The sequence below is a fragment of the Condylura cristata genome, unplaced genomic scaffold (assembly GCF_000260355.1).
Source record: "Condylura cristata isolate star-nosed mole 26May11 unplaced genomic scaffold, ConCri1.0 scaffold00005, whole genome shotgun sequence".
NCBI classification, from domain to species: Eukaryota; Metazoa; Chordata; class Mammalia; order Eulipotyphla; family Talpidae; genus Condylura; species Condylura cristata.
The window spans coordinates 59,968,414-59,987,313 of NW_004567106.1; the positions used below are offsets into that span (position 1 = coordinate 59,968,414).

Here is an 18,900-nt window from a genome sequence, read left to right on the forward strand (position 1 = left end):
CTCCTGTTCCCTTTGTTATCATCAAAGGGAAGAGAGAATGACCTGCTTATCCTACATTATAGCCTGGAGAGATCACCTGGTGACATAACAAAACTCTCACAAATAAAATTAGGCTTTGGCGCCAAACCACAAACTAAAAATTTGATTTTGTTGACTGCTCCACTTTCCTTTACATCAGCCTTGAAGGTGAGGAAGAAAACCACTGCCCGGCAGCAAGATTGCTAACAAGCGTTTTATTAACATACGATATTAATAATTCCTGGACATAAGAGCCCTCCGATGCCACCACACACACACAGTGCTGTAGGCGTGCAAGTCCTCTGTCGGTCCCATCCAGCCTCACGGCCCCACGTCCTTTAACACAGCCAGGCTCCTGCAGCACGTCCTGGTCACGTCCTCTGCAGAAATGGCTCCCCCGGGCAGATGCAGACACTGACAGTGACACTCGTTACAAGGACAGGGGCACTTTACGACTAAGCCAGAATGGAGAAAATCGCTTCTGCTGAACGAGTGGGAATTCAGACTTCGTTTTTCAGTCACTCACTCTATTTCTCTCCAGGGGAGGCTGGAATGTCATCAGGATGAACACAGAGACTCCCACTGTCGGAATATTCGGAAGACTTTCCTTGATTTCTCAGACAGGCTCTATGGGTAGAAAAGATCATTATCAGATAGTAAATTCTTTCATAGAGATGAAGGACTCGGTGTCAGTTTTCCCACAATGATCTGTGTGTGTCTAGAGATGAGTGCAAGCACGCCCAAGGCCAGACTAAACACGAGCAGGCCAGTCTGCAATGCACGGCTCTCTTTCTCCCTCAAGGCTCCCTTCTTATCTCTGCATGCGGAAGGACACTGCTGGCCCACCTCCGTGAAGCACACAGTTCTGTTCCTCAACCACGATGCCAAACTGCCCAAGCTCATTATTTCTTGTGACCCAGGCTCCACATTCACGTGACGCCTTGCTGGGCTAAAGAGTGCCACGCAAGGCCAAGGAATAAAACAAAGTTAAATGACCCTCAGCAGTTTGAGCGATGATCCTGGCCTCCTCAGCTGATGTTTTAGCCAGCAGAGCTAATAATAGGAGGAATTTCACTGCCACTTGATCGTGCCCCTGAAGTGAGGTGAGATCCTGAGAAATGAAGTTACAAGGAGGACGAAGCAATTTAGTAAAAGGCAGAAGGTTGCAGTGACTCAGAACACTTGGTTGTCTCTGCCTTGGAGACACAGTGAAAGGCACAAGGGCTCAGTGAGAGCACAGACAACATCTAACAAGACAATTCACGAAGTCAACGCGAATGTCAGACAGAAGGGGACATTTTCATTGCATTTTCCTCTCTGTGGGGAAATAAAGTGCTAGAAGGGAAAAGTTTGTGTTCTTCCGTATGAGAAATGTTAGTGAGAGGGACAGAGGGTTATTTAGTTAATATAATGACAGAAGTGGGAGAAGCTGAAGTTGAAATGATCCAATCAACTTTTTCTAACATTAAGATCCTTTACCATGGTCTCATTAAGCTTTGTATTTTCCAGTCAGAGTAGCAATGGGAAGGCAGAAAGACCAGCTACCAAAAAGGATCCTGAAAATCCTGGAACCCAGGGCCAACGATGAGGCCAACTTTTCCCACTACAAAGAAACTAAACAACAAACAATGCCCTCAGGGTCTCATGATGGTAGGCGATGACAGGGGAGTCACTCAACACTGTGCGGTTTCGTGGCTGTGTCTCTAGAAGCTACATGCAAGGACAAATGTAATCTCTCCGGCTAGAGAGGCGAGTAGAACCTTTGTCTGCAGATAGCTTTATGTGTTTTTAAAAGCTCTGTTGGAACATGTTATTTTTTCTGTAAAAAATCTGGACAACCTTTGCATATTTATCAAGGGTACAAATTATGCTGGAGCATTTAGTGTGAGTATAGTTCCTCCAGTAGAATCCTGCAACTCCCAAAGCCAGGAATCTGGGAATGCTTCTTACAGACACCTGCTGGCTAGATCTTCCTTTGTTTAGGAAGGGTACAGACATTATCAAATGCGTAAGGAGAGCTACGCTGTGAATGAGCCAGCACAGGACACAGGACACAGTTCTGTGTCCACCCTGTCACTTCCACCCTCTCCACAGAGCGGACACTTGTTTTCCCAGCTGTCACGAGGGCTGCATTTATCCACATTTGTCATCAGCCGCGGTCGTCTCTGCGGTGGTGAGCTGAGGTTCAGCACACCAGTCCAGGGCCGTAGCACAGAGCAGAGTAATGTGCCCAGAGAGGAATGAAATGGTCATCGGGGTATCAGAGCACCATGCTCCGGACAGCTGGGTTAACAGGCCAGCTTCCACTGCAAGTGACAGCAAGTGATGGGAAAAACAGCTGTTCTGCAACATGAGGCCGAGCAGCTGTCTACTGTCTATTTCTACGTGTTCCTTTTCTGCTTTGAGTCATTTCAGTTGCAAAGACAAGGACTATATCAGAACTTGATGGGATGCCATACCCTGCACTGCGGAAGGGTGGAACCAGTTCTATGCCTGTTCTCTAGGAAGAAAGCAGAATGCTGTCTACCTTGGCATGTGGAAGGTGAAGGCAGGCAGGGGGCTAATTATAGGACCAGTCTCAGCTCCTCACCCCATGAACAGCAAGTGCTGCACACACAGGGAACAAACAGCTTATCTCACCAAGGAGTCGGTTTCAGCTGGCTGGTTAGACTGTTTGTGTGCCAAGAGGATGTTCAGCACTGCCTTCCAGCCTGGCTCTGCCGGGGTGCTGGCATCTACCTCTGTGCCCCCATTCTCTCTGGTTTCCTTGCCAACTGCGATGTTCACCCAGGGGCACCAGTCTCTATGCTGAGAGGTAGGATCAAAGAAGCTTCGGGAAGATGTGTCCTGAGGGAGGAAGAGAAAAATGTGAATGAAGAGCAGCTGTTAGGGAACCTCAGGGAGGTGCTGCTCCTTGTGGCCAGGTCCAGAATCTCCTAACAGTTCCCCTTTAAACCTGAAGTATTTTTTTCGGGGGCCCTCCCTGGTGGCGCATTGGGTTAAAGCAGAGCACTATGAAGCTAGCCACAGTCGCTTCAGCATGAGTTCGATCCTGGCCCCGAAGGTGACCCACATGGTGCAGCAGATCACTCCTGTCTCACCTGCTGCTTCCTTCAGCAGTGTACATTGTCCATCTGTCTGTTCTGCTCCTCACTCTGCACTCTCACCACCCCTGCACCTCTGGCCTCTACCCCACTTCTGTATGCATAAATAAATAAACCTTAAAAAATAAATAAATAAACCCTATGAATTTTCCCCCTCTCATTTCTAAAATCCTCTCCCTTCCTTCCCGATAAATCTCATCAGGTCTATTCCCCATCCATCGCTGTCCCATGGGCCTATTTAGTACCATTCTAAGAAACAATGGTAAATTCCATAAACTTTCCTTCTTTGGTCACCCAATTGCCCCTTCCTTCAACTTGTCCACAGACTGACTTATCACCCAAGGCTGGGAAGGCCAGGGACCAGCATGCTGTCCAAGATGCACGCAAGGGCTGTCTGTGCTCTGACTTCTGCATGTGCAGGGGGGCTCACCGAGCTGCTGGAAGAGCAGAGGCGAGCTCTCTTGGCCCTCCGGAGAGGGCTAGACGGCACTTCCATGCCAGCAGCGTCTCCTGTCCCCATGCTGCGGGTCACTGGGCGGCTTCTAGCAGTGGGGCTAGCAGCCTCAGGGTCAGGGCGCTCAACAGGACTGGAAGAGTCCCAGCTCCGAGTTCGGGAGATGATGGCACCTGGGCTCCTTTCAGCCTGAAGGAAAGGTGAGAGGATGGAGGTACAGTGTGGTATTAAGGACCGCGGTCAGGGGAAACATTTCTAGAAGCAAGTGAAAGCTAAGCACTTTATAGTTCAACTGTAAGAATTCAGTTTCTGAACTGTCTACATAACTAAAGTCTTCAAGGCATATTATATTTCTACAGAAAGTAATGAATTTTACTTCTTTATAGTAACTGGTGAATAAAAGTCCTAGTGGGATGCGATCACTGTGCTTAGAAGTGGAGCTTATCCACTCATGCCAACTTCCAACTTTTCTGCCAGGAACACTTGTAGCAAGAATGCTGCTTTAAGCCAATGAAATCCATACCTGCTCTGAGCATGGGGGAAACGTGGCATCCTGGCTCCGAGTCATCATCCTCCGAGGAGACTCGGGTACCAGTGGGAGTCGCTCTGGCCGCCCCTCAGGGCCAATGGGCGAGCTGGTCAGGCCAAAGGAGGCATCCAGGTCAGTCATGGACGACTCAATCTGCTGGAAGCCCCAGAGCCCCACCTTCCTCATGCACTGTGAACATGTTATCAGGGAGAGCTGCATGGGCTCCAGGAAGGAACTAGGTAGGAAGATAAAAGAAAGTGAGTTTGCTCCCTCGCTGGTGGCTCAGCGGGTTAAGGCGCAGCACTGCAAGCCAGCTACAGGCACTTCAGTGCGAGTTCAATCCCCAGCCCGGAGGAGACCCAAGTGGCCTGGAAGACCTCTCCTGACCCTCCCGATGCTCCCTTCAGCAGTATGATTCAGTCAATCTGTCAGTTCTGCTCCCAACTCTGTCTCTGGTGAAGCCTCTCACCACCCCGGCACCTCTGGCCTGTACCCCAGTTCTGCATGCATAAATAAATCAATCTTTGGGGAAAAAAAGAGAGTCCTCTCAAAGGGTAATATTTCAAAAGGGACTAAGTGTAGTGACCTTAGAATATGCTTTTTATCTTATCAAATACATCCTTTGGGCTTGGGAACAATGAGCTCTCAGGACCCCAACTTCATCATTTCTCACTATTTCCCACAGAAAGATCTAGGTATCATGGTGTACTCTCCATGGCAAGACTATTTTAAAGATATGTTTTATAAGTTTCTCCTGTTCCTCTTAAAAGCTTCTACCTTTTAATTAAAAAAATTCCTTAATCTACCAAAGGAAGCATTTTTTTAACATAATACAAGAGTTTATTTTTACATCATTTTGTGCATTTTTCCATCTCAGTTGTAATCCCTTTGGGCTTCTCATCACCAGATCACCCATGTGCCATCACCATAGTCCAGTGCATTTCCCTCCCCCCACTGTTTTTGATCCCATTCCCCACTCCACCCCCATAAAATATCTCTGGTCTATAGCTGTTCATTATTATATTCATTATATTCTTGCTTGGTCTGTTTATACTGCTGCTATGAGTGAAGAAACCATCTGTTATTTTTTCTTTTCTTTCTAGCTTATTTCACTAAGCATGATCTTTTCCTGCTCCATCCATGTTGCTGCAAAAGGCATGCGTTTACTTTTTTTTGGTTGCTGAGTAATATTCCATTGTGTGTATGTACCACATCTTTTTAATCCAGCCATCTACTTTTGGGCATTTGAGCTGTTTCCATGTCTTTCCAATTGTAAATAAAGCAGCAATAAACATGGGGGTGCAGGAATCTTTTTGAATCAGTGTTTTTGTGTCTTTTGGGTAGATACCTAGGAGTGGGATTGCTGGGTCATAGGGAAGCTCCATGTTTAGCAGTTTGAGGAACCTCCAAACAGTTTTCCATAGTGGTTATACTAGTTTACATTCCCACCAGCAGTGCAGGAGAGTTCCAAAGGAAGCATTTTTAAAGTAAATCAAGGTGGGTTGAGTCTTCTCTAAATAGGGGAGCTTATGCCAAACTAAGCAACTGGAATGGAAACACCAACATCAGGCCTCCAGCTGGGGTTTCCACTGATAGTTTTTATCAATTAAATCCATCTTTCTTTCTTTATAAGAACAGAAAGGAGCTTCAATAGTTATAGGAATACAAATTCTCTCTTGGGAAGTGACAAGTAAAGGAAAATTCAGCTGTGTTCAAGAGTTTCTGAGTTCTAATTCTATGTTTGTTACTGATTTTTTTTTAAGATTTTATTTAAATGCACAAAATGATGTAGAAACAAACTATTACATAAAAAAAATTTAAAAAGAAAAAAAAAGGGACCTCCTGGGTGGCACAATGGGTTAGGACACAGCACTGCAAGGTGGCCGCAGCTGCTTCAGTGTGAGTTCTACTCCCAGCCCCAGGTGATCCAAATGGCATAGCGGACTTCTCCTGTCTTGTCGGCTATTCCCCTCAGCAGTGTACTTTGCTGATCTGCCTGCTCTGCTCCCCACTCTTGACTTTGATTAATCCTCTCACCACCCCTGTACCTCAGGCTTATAGCCCAGTTCTATATGCATAAATAAATCTTTAAAAAAAGTAAAGAAAAAAAAGATTCTATTTATTGGGCCCTCCCTGGTGGCATAGCAGGTTAAAGCACAGCACTAAGAAGTTAAAGCTGCTTTAGTATGAGTTCGATTCCTGCCCCGAGGATGTGGCAGACCTCTCCTGACCCGCCAGTTGCTCCCCTCAGCGGTGTACCCCATCAGTCGGCCTGTTCTGCTCCCCACTGTCTCTGGTGAATCCTCTCACTGCCCCTGTATCTCTGGTCTGTACCCCAGTTCTGTATGCATAAATAAATAAATCTTTGGAAAAAAAAAGGTTTTATTTATTTATGCATACAGAACTGGGGTACAAGCCAGAAGTACAGGGGCAGTGAGAGGATTCGCCAGCGACACAGTAGGGAGCACAACAGGCAGATGGACAAAGCACACTGCTGAGAGGAGCAGTGGGCAGGTCAGGAGAGGTCTGCCGCGCCATGTGGTTACCTCCCTGGCTGGGACTGAACTCGCAGTGAAGCAGCTGTGGCCAGCTTCATGGTGCTGTCTGTGCTTTAACCAGTGTGCCAGCAGGGAGGATCCTCATTACTGATGCTTAAAGCTCTTTCTACCCCCTCAGTTTCTTTGTCTCTGTTTTTTGAACAGGAAACACCATGTGATACGTTAGTGACTCATGTATATGGGTGTGAAAGGTTGCCACAGTTCACTCCCCAGACAAGTTACGGGCTCACCTACACGCCCAGCCACACAGCGAGAGAATACAGGCAGTGATGTGGACTTGGATGTCTGAGCCTAATTTGGTTACAGTTTTTTTCTCATCAGTTCGGTGATCAAGTTCATCTTCAAGCAAGTGTAGAAGAAGACTGATCCTGTCTTCTGTCAAGCACTGCAAAGAAGCCAAAATAAAATACTTAAAGCTTTATCCACCATGAAAAGAAAAGTAATGACAATGGTACAACAGAGGAGGTACAAGGCAAAATTCCTGAGAGAAATGACAAACATGAAACATCTCCCTATCAGAGAAAACTGACTTCCCAGGTAGTACTTAGCTACCACGCAGCTTTCTGATGTGCTGATGGAGAAAAGCAGCTCTTTTCCTAGAACTACTAAATCTTTCCTTAGCGCTAACTTGTTTTCAATTACCAACTGCGGATTTTCCCATGAACCTGTAAACTTCAAACACAAGTAAGGGAAACAGACCCCTCCCCTTTTTTTGGGTAAGATTTATTTATTTATGCACACAAGAACTGGGGTTCAGGCCAAAGGTGCAGGGGATGAGAGGATTCACCAGAGACAGAAAGGGGAACAGAACAGGCAGATCTACTGAAATACACTGCTGAGGTGGGCATTAGGCGAGACAGGAGAGGTCTGTTGCACCATGTGGGTCAGCTCCCAGGCAGGGGATCGAACTCATGCTGCAGTGGCTACAGATAGTTTCAGAGCACTGCGCTTTGACCCCTTGCACCACCACGGATGGCCCAGATTTGTTTATCACTTGGACTTACATTGAATTTACTTCTTGAAAGAACAACAAAGCTTATTGTTCATAATCTTTATTTTTGTTCTAATAGAGAATTATGATAGATATAAAAATATGCCTTGGCTAGAGACAGAGTGATATTTATAAAGGGCATCAAAGGTTATTAGCTTGGTCCTAAAATGTCTAGCAGCTTCTTAAACTGAAGAAGCAAAATAGCAGCTTCTAGTAGTAAAGATGGCACAAAGTACCCATATGGTGGTGGAATGGGATAGTAACTATTCAGTTTCTAAGTAGAGATGGGGGCCTGCCTGGTGGCTTAGGGGTTAAGTCTCAGTGCTATCACTGCTAAGGCCTGAGTTACTTCCCCAGTCAAGGAGCTGACTCATATAGGTTGGCATACAGACCTCGCCTGTCTCCCCTTAGCAGTGTATTTCAGCAAACCCGCCTATTCTGCTCCCCCCACTCTGTCTCTGGTGAATCCTCTCACCCCCTGCATGTCTGGCCTACACTCCAGAGTTCTATGAATAAATAAATCTTTAAAAACAACAACAACAACAAAAACAGTATAGAAGGGTCAGAGCACTTCAAAAGTCCTATTTATAAGGGAGAAGTAAGTTTACAAGTTCTCCTCTGATACTTTCTCTGGAAGATGATATGCAATAAACCCTAGGGAGTCATGTTCCAGTATCTTCTGTCATACAGTTTAGGTAATAAATCAAGATAAAACTGAATCTATGCCATTTAAAGAATACCTGCCTTTCTGACAGAGAACAGCCCACTGAACAATAGTTTTCTTCATACCAGTCTGCCTCCTCTTGTCATTAAAGAGAGGCTTCACGTACAAATGCTGGTGACAAATGAAGTCTACTATAGACTAGCCAAGAAAGACTCACCATGGTTTTCAAGTCCTCAGGCCTCAGGGAAGGAAGTTGGAGCTCTAAGTGACAAAGGCTTTGAAAACGATCTAGGAATTCACTAACAAGCACAGAAGGCTCATCCAGCGGCAACATTCCAAATCGATCTGTGGAAAAAGTGAACTACAAGATCATATTGGCACAAATTATTAAAAAAAAAAAAAAAAGTAAAGAATAACAGAGGAGGTCCTCCCTGGTGGCACAGGGATTCAAGAAACGCTATCAAGCTACATGCAAACACTATAGCATGAATTCGATCCCCAGCCACCAGGGAGGTGACTCACAGGGCACAGCAGAACTCTCCTGTTTCCCCACTGCTCCCCTCAGCAGTGTATTTCAAAAGATCTGCCTGTTCTATTCCCCACTCTGTCTCTGATGAATCCTTTCACCTCCCCATACTTTTCACCTACACCCCAGTTCTGTATGCATAAATAAATCTTAAAAGAAAAAAGGATCCGGTTCTTTGGAAAGTTACTGATTGGGGCAGGGAACATAAATCAAGTTGGATCTAGAATATTCTATTGTTGCTAGAAAATAGAAATGCTTTTAGGAACGCCAGAGTTTAGAATAGTGAACTTAATGAAGATCCATTACCTGAATAGTGAGTATCTGTCACTCAGGTAAGAGAATAAACACTGTAATTAATTACAATGGTCATGAGTTCTTACTGATACGCAAAGAAAAAGCACCAAAGAATAAGAAAAACAATTCTTAAAATTAATCTGAATAAGTAGAACAGCTATGTGTATATAAATATATTTTAATTATTTATTTATTTATGTATACAAGTACTGGGGTGTAGGCCAGAGGTGCAGGGGCAGTGAGAGGATTCACCAGAGACAGAGTGGGGAGCAGAACAGGCAGACTGACTGAAACACACTGCTGAGGTGAGCAGCAGGTGAGACAGGAGAGGTCTGCTGCGCCATGTGGGTCACCTCGCTGGCCAGGGGGTTGAACTCGTGCTGCAGTGGTTGTGGACGGCCTTATGGTGTGGTGCTTGAAGCCCTTGTACCATCAAGGAGGGCTCAGAATATTTCTAAATATTTCGTTTCTTCTATTAAGTGCATGCCTACTATTTTAATTTGGGAACTCCTTCGGCAGGAATGTCAGCATAAATACCACCGACTGATAATCTGAAACTCTATAAAAGCAATGAGAACATTAGCAAAAAATGACAAAATCTCTGGGAACTTTAGAAATTAACCAAAGGTTTGTAATAATCTGGGAAGCACTTATTCAAGAAAAATGGATGAACCTTCGTAAGAACAGTGAGCTACAGTGAGCTACATGGCATTTTAAATTGCCCTATTGCCATTATTCTTTTCCCAGCTCAGCCAACAGGAGCCTTGAAAAGCAACAGCCTCACCACAATGATGAAAAGCAACAGTTTAACGGTCACCGGAGGAATTGCAGGGGTTGGAGCACCTCCAAGGCCCCGTGCGGTGACTGTCATCATTCCATCAATCTGGCAGTTGCCTGGAAAATCCCACTGGCCCAGTGTTAGCAGCTTTTTCCTAAGGGAAAATAATGTTTTAACATTGTGGTTGCCTTGAGGCAGCAATAAAAATTGAGGCAAACAATGTGCGAGCCAAAATCGTTACAATGAAAAGCTGGATGAAAAGCTAGACAATGAGACATCCGTTAGGGGTTGAAAAGCTCGGACACATTCCTTAGAATCTAGGTTGTGTACCTGGCCAGGAAAGACCTGAAAAGGCCTGAACCTCTCACCTTTGGCTGACTTCAAGATGCTATACAAACAGGAAGTGAAAGCTTAAGCAAAATTAGGAATTGCCTGCTGCAGCACTAAAAAAGTACCCAGCATGCTCGTGGAGCACCTGGGCAAAGACTGAGGGAATTATTGGATCTGGGCACAATTATCACTAAGAATGTGAAAGAACCAAGCCAAACAGTAGTAAAAAGGTCATATTTGAGATAACCTAGGAAGCAGGATGGACAGGACTGGGTAGTAATGATAGGAAAGGTAACTTAAGTGACCCAGGTTTCTAGCTAGGAGGGTGGAGGCAGTCAGAACCATGTACTAAGAAGAAATATAAGAAGCAAATTCAAAAAATAAGATGAAGAATTCAGTTTTGTATATGGTGAGTTCCAGGTACCTGCTATATATGAAGAGGAGATGTTTAGAAGGCAGTTGAAATTATGCATCTGGGCCCTCCCTGGTGGCACAAGGGTTTGTTAAAGCACAGCACTGTGAAGCTCACCACAGCCATGAGTTCAATTCCCAGCCAGGGAGGTAACCCACATGGCATGGCAGACCTCACTTCTCCCACTGCTCCCCTCAGCAGTGTATTTCAGTCAATCTGCTCGTTCTGTTCCCCACTCTGGTGAATGCTCTCACTCCCTCATACTCATCTGATCTATTCCCAGTTCTTGTATGTATAAACAAATCTTTAAAAAAAGAAAAGAGATGGTGAAAAAGACAGCTCTCTACCTCCCTGTGACTATGTGGGTACCTCTCTTAAAAAAAAAAATTATGCATTAAGCTCAAAAGAATTGCAGACAGGAGTTAGGGGTCTGCAAGTAGGTGGCAGCTGAATTAGGACTGGCATAGAGAAGGCAGAGTGTACTGTAGTAAGAGTGGGATTCACCAACAGATCTCTGGGCAGGCGCTAAGCACCTTGAATGAGAGCACTGGACAGAGGGGGGTCACATCTGCACAGTGCGGAGTCCTGTTGTCCTGTACAGTGAAATTGTTAGGCCACAGCCAACAGCAGGCAAACCTACTTCTGCAGGCAATTTCACTTCAAAAATCTCTATGTCTTAATAATCCCTTTCCATAGCTTCTTCATTTATCAATGGGTGGTAATCTACTGATCACTTTTGATCTATTTTTTTCTCCTCAGTGGCCACTCATGGAATGCTGGTGGGATCAGTGACCTGGGAGTTAGTCTGAACAGGCCTATTAAAATACAACAATATAACCCACATGGCACTGATTCCTGATGGAGGCATGAATTGTGCTTGAAGCTGCTCTGCAACCATGGATCTAAAGACCTTCATTGCTGATCTCAGTGTGCCCCTCAGAACACGCTGGCTGAGACATATTACTCAGCAGGATATGCTTATATGCCCAGCAAAAAACTCTTTTTTGGGTAAGATTTATTTTATTCATTTATGCATACAAAAGCTGGGTATAATAGGCCAGAGGTACGGAGTCGAGAGGGAGAAGGGGAGAGGATTCACTAGAGATGAGTAGGGAGCAGAACAGTCAGAATAACTGAAATCTATTGCTGAGGGGAGCAGCAGGGGAGACAAAAGAGGCCTGCTGCACCATGTGGTCAGCTCCCTGGCCGGGGCTCAAACTCATGCTGCAGTGGTTGGTGATAGCGTGATAGAGCTAAGTAAGACTTAGCCTTTTACACCACCAGGGAGGCCCACAAAAATTTTTTTAAATTTTACTTGAGATTATACTTTGGGCTCCCATTTTCTAAAAGAACACACATATTCCTTGTTTTGTGTACACAACAGTGATTTCTGATTAAAGACAGAATGTGTCCTGCTATGGGTCTTAAGTAGGGAGGTTAACAGGCGCTTGTCTTTGCCTCTCCAGGCCCCTTGCTAATATAGGGCAGTCTTTGGCTGTGATGATATCCTTACTTCAAGGCTGTTACTGTACTGTGTCATTTTACAGTAATAAACTGTAGATTGTAATCATTCTCATCTGGCGTCCTCTGAGTCTTAACTGGTAACAAGACCCTGCTTAACTGACACCATTCGTGCTATAGGTACACCTTCTAAAGAAAGCTTGGTTAGAACATGGGGCTGCTTGTAATGGTAGGAAAAGCAGAGAATCTGAAACTGGGTTAAACCATGGTTACCATTCCTCATTAGTTGGTTATGGGACCTCTGATTCAGTTTATCTCAAAAAATTAGGGTAGGGCCCTCCCTGGTGGCGCAGCAGGTTAAAGCACAGCACTAAGAAGCTAAAGCCACTTCTGCATGAGTTCAATCCCTGCCCTGGAGGTGACCCTCAAGGCATGGCAGACCTCTCCTGACCCACCCCCTGCTCCCCTCAGCAGCATACTTCACCAGTTGGCCTGTTCTGCTCCCCACTCTGTCTCTGGTGATTCCTCTCACCACCACCCCTGCACCTCTGGCCTGTACACCCAGTTCTGTATGCATAAATAAATAAATCTTTAAGAAAAAAATTAAGGTTGATATTATCTACCTTCCAGAGTCCCTCTGAGGACTAAATGGGGTAAAGTATGCCACTGGCTTGTCAACTGCATTACAAATGTTAAATAACAATAACTGGATGAATATAAGTTCTTGAAAGGAAACTTCAAAATGAGATTTTCACCAAGACACAGATGATATAAGAACTACAATGACAAAGAACAGCCAGCAACTAGGAGCTCTTGAAAATAAATACCTGGGGAGGGGCTATCGGGCCAGAAGCAGAACTTCTCATGGGCAGTACTCAAGGCTTTCTTCAGCTCAGCACATCGGTCCTTATCTGAAACCCACACAGGTAGCAATGTCTTAAAAAACATACAGATCCAAAATCCAGTGGCCAAGAGTCTTTAACAATACAGATATGACTGAAAATAAAGAAAACTATGAGAATTTAAAAGAATATGAAAATATCATCTGCATCATCTTAATATTTTCCACAAAACAAGTTCCAAGAAAGACCCTAAGATTCATATCAAAGAAGAGTGTTTCAAAGCTTGTGTTTTCACAAAAGTGCTGTGGCTCTGCCTAAGCATAAATTTTGGAACAATACACACTTTGCTAGAAGCTTCCCAGAATATATAAAGATGAGTTCAAGTTCACTCGTTTATTTTTTTTTAAAAAGGCAATGTCTGGAATTAATAACTAAGATAATCATCATCCAAATCCATCTTGTTACAGTTAGTGATATACATTCTTGATTAAACAAGTGACTGATCTTTTCAGAAAACCTACTACAGGGTGTTTTTGAATATGGAGAAAAATGTCATTTGTACTTTATACTTACATCTGTCAAAATCGAAAGCTGGTTGGAAGCTAGCACAGAGAAAAGCTTGACAACTGGAGCATTTGAGCATATCACATTCAACTGTGACCCAGCCATATCTGGCACAGACAAGTGGAGACAGCTCCAGGGGCTTACCTGCCCATTTCAAAGAGTATTCATGTTAAGAAAAACAACACTGTAAGTATATTAAACGAACAAGTCATAAAGGAACATCTTAACTCACTCTTCATGTACATACAAATAAACACATTAACAAAGGGAAAATGCAGTTAAAAAAAGTTTTAAAAGTATTTTTAAAGGACAGGTATAAACTTACAGGATGAAGGTCATTTGAGTAATGAGTAGAGGACAAGAAGTTAGGAACATTTTCTTGAGGAAGCCTCATGTATTTTGTATGTTTAAAGTGGTTATTATTGGTTGTGGGGTAGAATATAGAAGCCATTTGCTTTCAATTAATATGAAAAACTAGGTATTTAAAAACACTAGGAAAGCACCAGAATATGTCTAAGGAATATGAACGGTGAAGGTCCAACAAACAGAAATATTTTCTACCACTCACCAATGTTTTCCTCTTGAACCCTTCTATTTTTATATTCCAAGAATAAAGCAAGAGAACTAAATAATATTCTTCATTATTCCCCGTCCGAAATTTGATTATACCACCATAAACACACTTAATCTGTCTAAATCATTTAATGAGCTTACTATCCCACATTTCACTTTTTATAATTTGTCAATACATTTTAAAAATTCTTATTTTGTCTTTATTTTACCAGACACAGGGTAAAAAGGTAAAAGATGACAAAAGATGCAAAAATTTTGTAAGGGACATGGGAATTTGAAAATATCCCAGTATTAGTAAAAGGGCTAAATACTGGAAGACAGACTATAGATAAATGTGTTAAAGGAAACGAGATTATCTGGAACAAAAGTAGTATTATCACTTAACTGGCTTAAATTAATTGAATTAGTTGAATTGACGCCCTCAACCCAACAGCCATGAAGGAACGTATCCTGTTGCCCACATGAGTGACCACGAAGTGGGTCCTTTCCTAGAAAAGCCTGGAGATGACTACAGTCCTGGATAATACCTCAAGTGAGGCTGGGCCTGGATTCCTGATCCACAGAAACAGTAATAAGTTCTGTTTTAAGCCACTAAGTTTTAGGGTATTTTGTAATGCTAGTAGCTGGTAACTATTATAACAAGCAACTACTATACAGAGGAAAATCTAGCAAGAGACAGGAAATGTATTAATACCCCCAAAAAACAATAGGTCTGGGTCGAGCATTAGGCTATGAAATCTTGGCTCTGCCATTTGCTATCAGGTTGACACTTTTCCTACCTGAATATGTATCCTCTTTGTAAAATAAACACAATAATGATAATTAATACCCATTTCACAGGTTTAAGGTAAAGATCAAATGTGCTAATATATGTAAAAACACACTATATAAAAGTGTTAGTTATAATTCCACCTCCTCTCAGGTCTTTAGATTTTTCTTCTGTAAAAATAAATGGTTAGACCCTCCCTGGTGGTGCAACAGATTAGGACACCGCACTGCAAGGTAGCCGCAGCTGCCTCAGTCAAGTTTGATGCCCCGCCCTGGAGGTGATCTACATGACTCGGCAGACCCCTCCTGACCCACCCACTGCTCCCCTCAGCAGGGTACTTCGTTGATCTGCCTGTTCTGCTCCCCACTCTGTCTCTGGTAAATCCTCTTACAGCCCCTGCACCTCTGGCCTATACCCCAGTTCTGTATGCATACATAAACAAATCTTTTAAAAAATGGTTAAACAATCTCAATGTCATGCCAAATTTGTTACCACATTTAATTCTGAAATTAAAAACATCAAAGTGATATAATACCAAAAGGAATTAGAATTTCTGGGGCAGGTAGAAATGAAACTCGCATCAGCTACAAAAGGATATAGAAAATGTTTCCACTCTGCTAAAGAAGGCTTCTTTCTTTGTAGATTCCAAAGGAGGTTGTTCTGCTTGGGGTGACCCATTAACTGACTGGAATGTGGCAGATGTGTCCTTCCTAAAATAAAGAGGCAAAACTGTTGATAATCCTTTCCTGGTATCACTTTGCCTAAATCTTTTCTATGTAGCTTCTCTGTATGTCATATCATCAAATACACCACAGTGAATTTTAATTCATCTAACAGTCATTTCAATCAGGCCATGTCTCTGTTCAACATCTTCTTCTTTTTTAATAGGTATAGCCAAGCATGCTGATTCATTTTTATTTTTATTTTATTAACTTTTAATGTTATCTATTGGCTGTTATGCTAGATGAATACTTAACCCTCTTATACTACCTCAATTGGTTTCCCTTATTTTTCCTTTTTAGTTTCCTTTTTCTTCCTAAATTAGTCAGTCATTATTTCTCCACTGGTCACCACTACAATTTCAAGTGACACTTTTAAGTTTCGATTCTTCCATTAACCATAGGCAGTGCCTCTTGACTATTATTTCTTCGGAGATCTATTCAGCCTTCTTTCCATCTTTTATGCTTCTTGCTAGATAGGTCAAGATTTATCCAGATCTATCTTTGCTTGCCAATAAGCAGGCTACTTAGCATTAATATTTTGTATTGTAATTACTGCCTAAGGGTTAACTATAGAAGAATATCCAGTACACTTAATACTCTTAATTTCTACTGCCCTATTAAGACCTAGTCTTTTTATACTATTATCCTCCCAACTTCATATATTCCTCATAGCCATGTTTCTTACTAATCTGCTTAATATTTTTAAAAGTTTCACAATACTTACTAAGTAGAATTCACAGTCTTCGGTCTGGCATCCAAATATCTTTATTTGACCACACTGAACTTTTGAGCAACTTCTATCTTTACAGTGCTCTACTAATACTATGCAGCAAAATATTCTAACCCACTCATTATTCTCCAACACTATTTTGTATAACTTTAGTAAACACAAAATAAGACTTAAAGCTCCTATGTATTATACAATTCGAACTACCTTAAAACTTAACATTTTTAACAGTAGAAAAACTAACTTTGATTTTTAATGGTATGTTCAATTTATCCACCTAGATCAACTCTTGATACTCTTTCCCAAAATGAACCAATTAGAAAATTCAAATCAAAGTAAAGCGCTTTGGCAGACTTCATAAAAAACATACAGGGAGTAAAAACAAAAACAAAAACAAAAAAACCCAGCAAACAAATTATCTCAGTGCCTAGGAATGGGAAGTGGGAGAGGTTGCTGAAGAGTCGTTTTAACAACAGAATTACACTACATAAGCTAATAGGAATTAAGTCTCTTTTTCAGAAAGTCAAGAGTCTCAGAAAGATGTGATTCTTTAGAAAATGCAGCGGAACCATAAACTTAAATGGGAAAAAAATGACATTTATTTTACTAACCACTAACTGAAATTTAGCATTTCCTTCAATTGTGAATGAAGGTAATTAAATTTAATTAAAAAAAAAAAACACCAAAAAACTCATGGTAGAGTCAGCTGTACCTGTGAACCTGTCACCAATGGAAACCAGATATTTTGTCACCACATTTTGGTTGCTGTCCATGTTCTGATATAACAGATATGCCCATCACTGCCTCAAAATTATGGTAAATAGACTCACTATTATATTTGATATTAAACTCTTTAAAAGGGAGCATGTTATTGCATCACTTTCCTTTACTATCTTGATAACTGCATTCCAACATAATTAGTTTCCTTTATAACTCTTTATAATGTCCTTTTAAGTTCACTTTAGGCATTTAAAGATATTCTGAGGAGGGCATGAGCTTTCCAGGATGCCGAGGGTGTCTAAGCCTCAATAAGGTTAGGAAGTCCAGCTAAGACAGGAGCGCACACTCAGTGAGCCCCCCCGCCCACCCCTTTTTCCACAGTGATGAAGCCTCCAGTGTTACATTCCCAAAAGATTAAAACCATCAAAGAGTGGCAACCCCAGCCTCTTTCAGCCCCCAGGAAGAAGCCTTCCCCACCGCCCCCGTGGCCGATTTAGGAGACGCCCCCAGGCCTGAGTTCTCAGGGTCGGACCCAGAGAGAACTCGCGAACTCACGCTTCTGCTCCTCCCTCCTCCGGGGCAATCCCCTCATCTATCAGCTGCCGAATTTTCTGGGGAGTCCCTTCTGGGGAGCGAACAAGTGCGCCCCAATTCTTTTCAACAACCCCGGCGAACGGTGGTCCCTCAGTGGGCGCCGCCATCTTGGTCCGTTGCCGAGTTGCTTCCCCGCGGGTTTGACGATTCGGGAACTTCCGTTCTGGGCGGTTGAGATCGTCCTCTGGAGATTTTAGCCAAGCGACCCGCATAGTCCTCCTGAGGGGTCCACCTCCTCTTGGCCATCATAGAACGAAATGAACTCCTGTCAAAGAATGAGGCAGGCCACCGCAGAAGAGCTGTGCTGTTTAGGATAATGCCTGGATGAGTCTTTTTTTTTAATGTATGAGAGAGTGTTTGGGGGTTGGTGAGAGGTTTTGGTGTGTTGTCCTCCATATTCAGCAGTGATGAAGGACCCGCCTTAGTCTTAGAGTAATTATTCGTATGACTCTCCTAAGTTTTATCTTTTTAAAAGAGAAGACATGGCGACCGTCACTCTAGAGGACATAATTTAGAATTCTACCTAGAAGCTCAGTTAATGGGTGGTTTGGAAATTTGTGGCATTTGACATTATTGAACACTCCCCTATATGTCCCACAAATACATGAATGTATTCTAATAGACGCTCTCTGAGGCACTGACAGTGACAGCCGTTAGACATCGAACAAGTTACCTTTCTGTTTATTTAGTTCTGAAATTGTGATTATAATCCCCCCAAAGAAGCCCCCATGGCCTAAAAGAAGGCTCTAATTTATTCTGCAGATTTTTTTTGAGAATAAAAGAGATCTGCACAGAATCTTCCAACACCCCAAAATGAAAGGAATTTTTCTCATAGAATCAACTGAAAAAGAAGACTGATGTGACTGAGCAATGGGCAAGATTAAAGTGAGATCATCCCAGACCCCTCCAGCCCTTGTTGGAACTATTTGCCTATCCTCCTTTCCTGTTCCTATTGGTCTCCTTTTCCTGTCCTTAACTTCTTTGGCCTCCTTATTTCTTATTTATTTATTATTTATGTATGCATGTATGTATGTGTGTGTGTGTGTGTGTGTGTGTGTATGCATATAGAGCTGGGATACAAGCCAGAGGCTCAGGGGCAGTGAGAGGACTCACCAGAGACAGAGTGGGGGACAGAACAGGCAGATTGATGAATTACACTGCTGAGGGGAGCAGCAGGCCGGTCAGGAGAGGTCTGCATGCCATGTGGGTCACCTCCAGGGGCAAGACTCAAACTTGCACTGAAGCAGCTGCGCTTCTAGTCCTAACCCGT

At 43.0% G+C, this 18,900-nt stretch overlaps 1 protein-coding gene across 1 annotated transcript; it reads right to left on the minus strand.

Moving 5' to 3' along the window:
- Nucleotides 1-218: 218 nt before the first annotated feature.
- ZC3HC1 (zinc finger, C3HC-type containing 1) lies at nucleotides 219-17,815 on the minus strand. The gene is made up of 10 exons (XM_004677039.2): nucleotides 17,592-17,815; nucleotides 15,466-15,577; nucleotides 13,535-13,685; nucleotides 12,947-13,030; nucleotides 8,536-8,663; nucleotides 6,894-7,048; nucleotides 4,100-4,340; nucleotides 3,553-3,765; nucleotides 2,659-2,865; nucleotides 219-645 (listed from the first exon to the last, which is right to left on the minus strand). Exons 1-10 carry the CDS (start codon nucleotides 17,735-17,737, stop codon nucleotides 577-579), a joined length of 1,506 nt encoding a protein of 501 aa, XP_004677096.1. The 5' UTR covers nucleotides 17,738-17,815; the 3' UTR covers nucleotides 219-576.
- Nucleotides 17,816-18,900: the final 1,085 nt, after the last annotated feature.

What these genes read in the sequence shown, in the direction of transcription:
- ZC3HC1 (XM_004677039.2), bottom strand. Translation starts at nt 17,737, where the DNA reads ATGGCGGCGCCCACTGAGGGACCACCGTTCGCCGGGGTTGTTGAAAAG. An exon ending in AGCTTTCGATTTTGACAGAT is followed by an intron (nt 13,031 to 13,534) that starts GTAAGTATAAAG and finishes TGTGGGTTTCAG; the next exon opens with ATAAGGACCGATGTGCTGAG. An exon ending in TCTGCTCTTCCAGCAGCTCG is followed by an intron (nt 2,866 to 3,552) that starts GTGAGCCCCCCT and finishes TTCCTCCCTCAG; the next exon opens with GACACATCTTCCCGAAGCTT.